This window comes from Capsicum annuum, chromosome 9 (genome assembly GCF_002878395.1).
Source record: "Capsicum annuum cultivar UCD-10X-F1 chromosome 9, UCD10Xv1.1, whole genome shotgun sequence".
Taxonomy (NCBI): Eukaryota; Viridiplantae; Streptophyta; class Magnoliopsida; order Solanales; family Solanaceae; genus Capsicum; species Capsicum annuum.
In genome coordinates, this window is record NC_061119.1 from 49,033,488 (window position 1) to 49,040,384 (window position 6,897).

The 6,897-nt window shown below is 31.7% G+C and overlaps 1 protein-coding gene across 1 annotated transcript; it reads left to right on the plus strand.

Annotated features, from left to right (window-relative positions):
- Positions 1-2,989: 2,989 nt before the first annotated feature.
- LOC107842109 (steroid 5-alpha-reductase DET2) lies at positions 2,990-4,034 on the plus strand. Its single transcript, XM_016685888.2, has one exon. The coding sequence runs from the start codon at positions 3,143-3,145 to the stop codon at positions 3,929-3,931; it is 789 nt and encodes a 262-aa protein (XP_016541374.1). The 5' UTR covers positions 2,990-3,142; the 3' UTR covers positions 3,932-4,034.
- The last annotated feature ends 2,863 nt before the right edge of the window (positions 4,035-6,897 follow it).

Genomic DNA, 6,897 nt, shown 5'->3' on the forward strand with positions numbered 1-6,897 from the left:
TCTACTACAACAATCATGAAGCTACCATAATCCTAAAGCGAAAAGTTTAACTCCACATAGACATGAAGCAATTACAATAAATCATTCAAAGAAAAATATATAAATAAATAAATAAGAAAAAAAAGGAAATCAATTTTTATCGACCTTCACAGTAGCTCTGCGCTCTTCCTAAGTTAAAAATTTTGTAAAAGTTATGCTTAAGGTGTATATATTGAGTATCGGAAGGTCTGAACTTTTAAAAACTAAATTCAAATTAGGCCAGGATAAATATCCATTGAGGTCACGCCATGCTTGCATCACAAGGCAGTGCTGCAAACGACAATTTCAGACTCAGTGAATAAAATATATTTACGCCACTCTCATTGGAAAGTGCACCACAACTTCTACTTTAATTATTTGTTGCCAGGTAACTTCTAATGCTTCAATTTCAAGTGAATTGAATTCTTATAGAAATATTAATGTTATATTTTGTTCAATCCATTAAGCTTCTGGTTTGACTTTTTTATTGTAACATCCCGCTTTTTTGAGCTAAGGTTTGAACCGTTTTTCCTACGTATATAGACTCAAATCCAATAATTTCTACTTAAAAATGTGAATAATGATTTGTTAGGGTGGGAACATCTTCAGATATGGATTGAAGTCTTAAATATCACCTAGTTCAAAGTAAAGTTGAGCACTTTCCTATCCATTTAATTTTGGTGTGCGATTTTTCTTGGGTTAATTTACAACGATCATTATCCCTAGAATATAAGGAGTTATGTTGCCTATTACATATCAAATTAAAGTCCTTTGAGTTTTATTTCTAGCGCAACTGGTCGTTCGTCAATCCGACTTCTGAATCAAAAGTTATGAGTGTTTTAGTGAGACACTGTCTCAGCTCCGCGTTGAGTCTGCGCCATGAACCTTGAGGTTCTATTTGGGTCCACGATGAAAACCCTCAAGTTTGCGATGGGTCTGCATCGCAAACCCTCTTTTGGACATCAAAAAGTGTTCTATTTTGATCTATTTTAAGGGCATTGGAGTCTTTTCACATCCCTAAACCATTCCCAACCCTTTATGGACGAATATAAGGTCTTAAAACACGTTATATCACCTCACAAAAATCCCTAATCATATTTCCTTAATCAAGAGAGGGGAAACTACCTAGGATTGAGGATGTTAAGCTTCAAGGGTCAATTTTTTCAACGTTCTCTTAGATTTCAAGGTATGTGGGACTATCCTAAATCTCATGGGCATAAGTTTACCGTTTTAACAAGTTTCAACTATGTATATGTATGTGTATGGAATGAGTTTTGAAAAACGTTGAAGAGCATGAATCATGAATCCCCGTTTTATGATGAAATTATATATTTACTATGGGGGATTTTCTATAAAATCGAGATTCTATTTATGTGCATACGTTAGGGATGTTGAAGAGTTTGAAGTGTTTGAAGAGTTTGAATTATGAACCCCTTTTTATGATAAGAATCTTGTATTTAATAATTGTTGTGGGTTCTCAAATAAATACGAAATATGTGCATGTGTTATGAATTTTGAAGTGGATTTGAGAGCATGAACTATAAACCCCCCTTTTTTATCATGAAATTTGTTTCTTGATTATTGTTGGAGGTTGTTTAATGAATGATGATAAACATGAGTGTTAAATGTCTTTTTATCAAATATGCATAGTTTTTTTAAATGCGTTCAAAGAAGTGTTGATTATTGATAAATGCCCTTTTGTGTTAAATGGAAGATTTGCATGTGATTTATGAAAGAATTGGCCACCATATGTTAGAGTCTTTAAAAGAGAGAGTGTTTTGCATAAATTTCATATGTTATTTGAAATAAGAACTCTCATGTGATTTTAAATCTTTTGGTGGCCATTAGCATGGTTTTGAATGAGAAGGGCTATGGATTTGATATGATATGATATGACTTACAAGTCTATGTATGACGATACCTATTATGAGTTGCCCTTGATATGAAAAGTAAAGGAATATTTTTAAGCGTGAAACATGGTTTTAAAGGACTAAAATTAGGCTTAAAGAGAGTTAGATGGTTACACGAAGAAGGCATTTGAGTGTAAGGGCTCATTGCTGGAAATCGAGTTTTGCCGATTCAGGAGACATGATTAGCAATGACCAATGTATACTTGCCCCCGTGCACTGGTATACTAGAATAGTATGTAGGACCCTTATCCTTGCGGCAAACTTGGATTAGGGGGCTTGACCATCGAGTTAAGGGCGGATTCCATATAACTCGTGGGATTTTGGAGATGTAGGGTGTAACTCAATAATAATAAACCAATAATATTTTTATCGATTCGATTTATTGGTCAGTTCGATTTTTGCACACCTACTGTGAGCTTTGTGAGATACAAAATACTTAATTTCAATTTATTTATCTTAATTATTCCAAATCTCACTTGTAGATTTCACTCGATATGTTATTGTACCGTAATTATTATTTCTTTCGTCATATATTAAAAAAATAAATAATAATAAATTTCTTGAAAAATAAATTGAGTGATATTCCCTCATTTTAAAATAGATCCTAGTTAATTTGCCACACTTCTAAAAAAAATATCTATTATAAATTTATTTGATCAAATTAATCTTATTAATAATGTTTTAAAAATATAATTTGAGTATATATACTTTCTTAATTATTTAATAATAGAGATAGTATTGGAAGAACATAATAATTTTTTTTTTAATTTCACGAATGAAAAAGTTAAATTGGAATAAACATTTTTAGAAAGAGGACCAACTAAAATGAAACAGAGAAAGGAAATGATAGTGTATAAAATAGGTAGAAAATGATATATTGTTTGAAATGACATCTATTTTTAGTATAAATGATATCTATTTTTAGTATAATGGACTATTCAGATAAGAAGTAGTAATATTTTCTTTAATCGTAATTATTTTAAATTATTTTTTATATATTAAATTATTAATTTTACTATAACATATAAAAAGGTTAATATAAATTTTACTTTTAAGAAATTAAAAGTTTATATTGAAAGTTACACCAAACACACGATTTTGTTTTTTAAATTGAGGAATATGAGAGGTGACAATTACCACTTAACCAACCAAAACACTAGATCCACTTTGATTCCAAATACAATTGGAAAAAAATCAACCAAATCATATTCATCATGTTTTCCGATCAAAATCTCTATCATTACAGTCTCCTTTCTCTCTTCCTAATCGGTCCCCCAACTTTCTTCGCCTGCTTATTCCTTACCGCCCCTTACGGTAAACACCTCCGCCCCGGTTGGGGCCCAACCATTGCACCACCCTTAGCTTGGTTCCTTATGGAGAGTCCCACTCTCTGGCTCACTCTACTTCTCTTCCCTCTCGGTAAAAATCGAAGCAATCCACTATCTCTTGTTCTCATCTCTCCGTACATTTTGCATTACACAAATCGTACGTTGATTTATCCGATTAAACTCTACTTGAATGCATGTCGCGGGAAAACGAATAATGGCAGTAGTGATTTTCCACTGATTGTTGCGCTTTTAGCGTTTGTGTTTAATCTATTGAACGCTTATGTACAAGTGAGATGGGTGTCACACTATGCTGATTGTTATAGTAATGACTGGTTTTGGTTTCGTTATGCATCTGGGTTGGCGGTTTTTGTCGGCGGCATGGCGGCGAATGTTTGGGCTGATAGGGTTTTACTGGGCTTAAAGAGCGAAGGGGTGGGGTATAAGGTGCCAAGAGGTGGGCTTTTTGAGTATGTGAGTTGTCCTAATTATTTGGGGGAGATAGTTGAATGGTTGGGCTGGGCTTTGATGACATGGTCTTGGGCTGGGCTTGGATTTTTCTTGTATACTTTTGCTAATTTAGTTCCTAGAGCTAGATTTAATCACGAATGGTATTTGAAGAAATTTGGCGAAGATTATCCTAGGAAAAGAAAAGCTGTTATTCCATTCGTATATTGAGTTCTTTTGAAGTTTATGTGATTTTGTAATGTAATAATGGGTTCTGTTGACGTTGTTATTTTTGGACTATATGTCTGACGTTAATGTACTTTGATATCTGATATTTGAGCCTTGTCTGGTCTTTAATTCAACTAGAGTGGAAAAAAAAAAAAAAGAAACTTGAGTAGAAGAAAATGATCGTACAAATATTTACATGTGTTATTGTTGTCTTGTGTTATTTTTCGTTAAGTTGCTGTGAAAAGGGTCGTACAATTAAAATAATGGGAAAAAGGTTCGATTTACCCCTTAATTTTAAAAAATTGATTAAATATATTCTTCGTGTTAAATTTATTTTTGTTGTCATATTTGAAGCTAAATTTATTTCTCTAATTTAGAAAATTGACTAAATATATTCTTCGTCATATTTGGGATTAAATTTATCCTCAATTTCATACTTTGGGATCATATTTATCCTCATTGTTTAGAAACTTTTCACTTGTACCCTTCCTCCAACAGAAAAATCCAATTCAATGTTAAATTAATTTTTTAAAATAACTCACACCCTAATTTAATTCGTCCGATTTAACCCACAAAAAATACACAAACAAATATATTCCTCTCTTATTTCTGTTGGTTGAATTTTCTCAATAAACAAAAATACTTCTCTTTCAACGTGCAACGTTGGTAGGTTGTTTACAAATGAACAATACAAAAAATGAAATGAGACAATGTAGAAGCATAGAATTAGAGAAAATATCTATTACAAACTCTAATCTTGTTCGATTATGTTCAAATTTTAAAATTTGATATGCAATTCTATATGCATCTAGAATCAGTGAATAAATTTTTTGAGTAAATGACATGATGAAAATTTTGTATAGATCTAAATTGTACATAAAGATATATGAGTGAAAAGATGTCATGGTTGCTACATAGGGAGACATCTTAACACAATCATCCAGAGAAATATCCGACGAGCCTAATCTATTGTATTTGATCGTCAAGTGTCATTTTTCATGAGCTCTGCATTGATACAGATCCATAAACCGAGAGGGATATATTTCTTTGTGTTTGCACTGACGCAGATCAATTTTTCTTGGGCTATGCATTGATAAATATCCAGTAGCTTAATCTCATAGAAAAAATTTAACCAACAGAACTGAAGGGGGTATATTTATTTGTGTTTTTTTTCGTGACTCGAGTCTGATCGAACGAATTAGATTAAGGTATATTTTATTTTTTAAAAATAGACATTTAACATTGATTTGAACTTTTTTATTACAAAAAAGTACATATGAAAAGTTTCTTAACAACAAGGTTAAGTTTCACCCTAAAATATGGCATCAAGGGTGAGTTTGCCCCCAAAGTATGACAAATGGTGTATTTAGCCAATTTTTCAAAGTATAGGGGTCAATTTAGCCCCAAAGTATGACAGCGAGGGTAAATTTAACCATAAAATATGATAAAAATATATTTAGCCAATTTTTTTATGTAATAGAAAGATAAATTTAACCATTTTTGTTAAAATAATATTTGTAATTATTTATAAAGTAACTCTTTCTTGTCAGGCTCTAATTTTGAAAATATGCGTATTTTATAATGCAAGTTCAACTGTTGGATAGACTGATATAGTAGACTCAAAAAGCCACCTACAGACTCTCTTTACATCTGTATTAGCGTAGCTGCTAGCACATAGTTAGCTGATGCTTATTTCCAGACATTGAACAATTGCTGATTTTGTTTTTACTGAAATAACATTTAATAGTTGAATAATGAGAGAATTACTCCTCTGGGTTTTAGTTTTTCACTTTTAAGTAGCCAATGTTTTGGAATAAGACTAATTTCTTCTCATTCATTCGATGTTAATCGAAGCCTCAGTTATCCTTAGAAAGTTCATGCAAACTGTTGTGTTTCTTAAAATTGTACTTTGTGTACTACAAAGAGTTATTAATAGCCTGCAATGACTGTGACGAATATTAAACTGCACTTAACCTTGTGATTTTAAATTAACCTTGTGATTTTAATTTGTAACCGTTGACGAGGATAGAAAAGATGAACAAGTTTCAAGCTTTCAGCAGCTGGATAGTTAGAGTTGGAGATGCAAGTGAAAAAAGGAAAAAAGCAAAACAAAGTGTTACCAGTAAAGGCTAAAGGTGTAGTTTACAGAAAATGTTGTTATAGGAGTTTAACATGTACAAATTTTAAACTCCATGATATTATATTGCCCAATGTTAATGTTTAGGTCTCTTGATCAGTTAACTATTTTTAGTAAAATCTGGGGAGAAGTTTTAATTACTCTCTAAATTAGTGAAACTTGCCACGCGAATTTAAAATAAATTAGTTAATTTTTTAGAAAACATCTTTTATGATTTTAGTTCTATTAGTTGACTGAATTCTATTTTTTGAGTTAATTGAGAAAAAACAATGTGAGCTTAACAGACATTATTTGATTCTAGTTCAAGTGTTTATTTAATAGATAGTATAACTTTTAATTGGGGATTTGAATGAAAATTTCAGACAAATTTAAAAAATTGTTTATGCGTTCAGCCTAAAATTTCAGGTTCGAGTCTTGAGTATGAGATCGCTTTTGATAGGGAGTATTTTATCTCCATAATAAAACTTTTCAACACAAATCAAGATTAATTATCTCCAATATGATTGTCGAACGCTGAATAGGATATAAAATAAATCAAAGAGACACTACTAGAAATGAGGGCTATGGGAATGCTTCTTTAGTGACGGTTCAAGAACCGTTGCTATAGATGACTTATAGCGACGGTTAAAACCGTCGCTTAAAGATGTCTAGTCTATTAGCACAAAAAACAATCAGAACCGTCACAATAGATGTATAACCGTCGCGAAAAGGTAGTCTATAGCGACGGTTTTAAGAACCGTCGCAAAAGACCATTTTTAGCCATAGTTATTTTATGACCAAAAATAATATTTCTTGGGAATTTTCCCTCCAACATATTGAGATACCCGTTTTT

Bases quoted from the DNA above. Each gene is read 5' to 3' on its own strand.
- LOC107842109 (XM_016685888.2), top strand. From the start codon at position 3,143: ATGTTTTCCGATCAAAATCTCTATCATTACAGTCTCCTTTCTCTCTTC.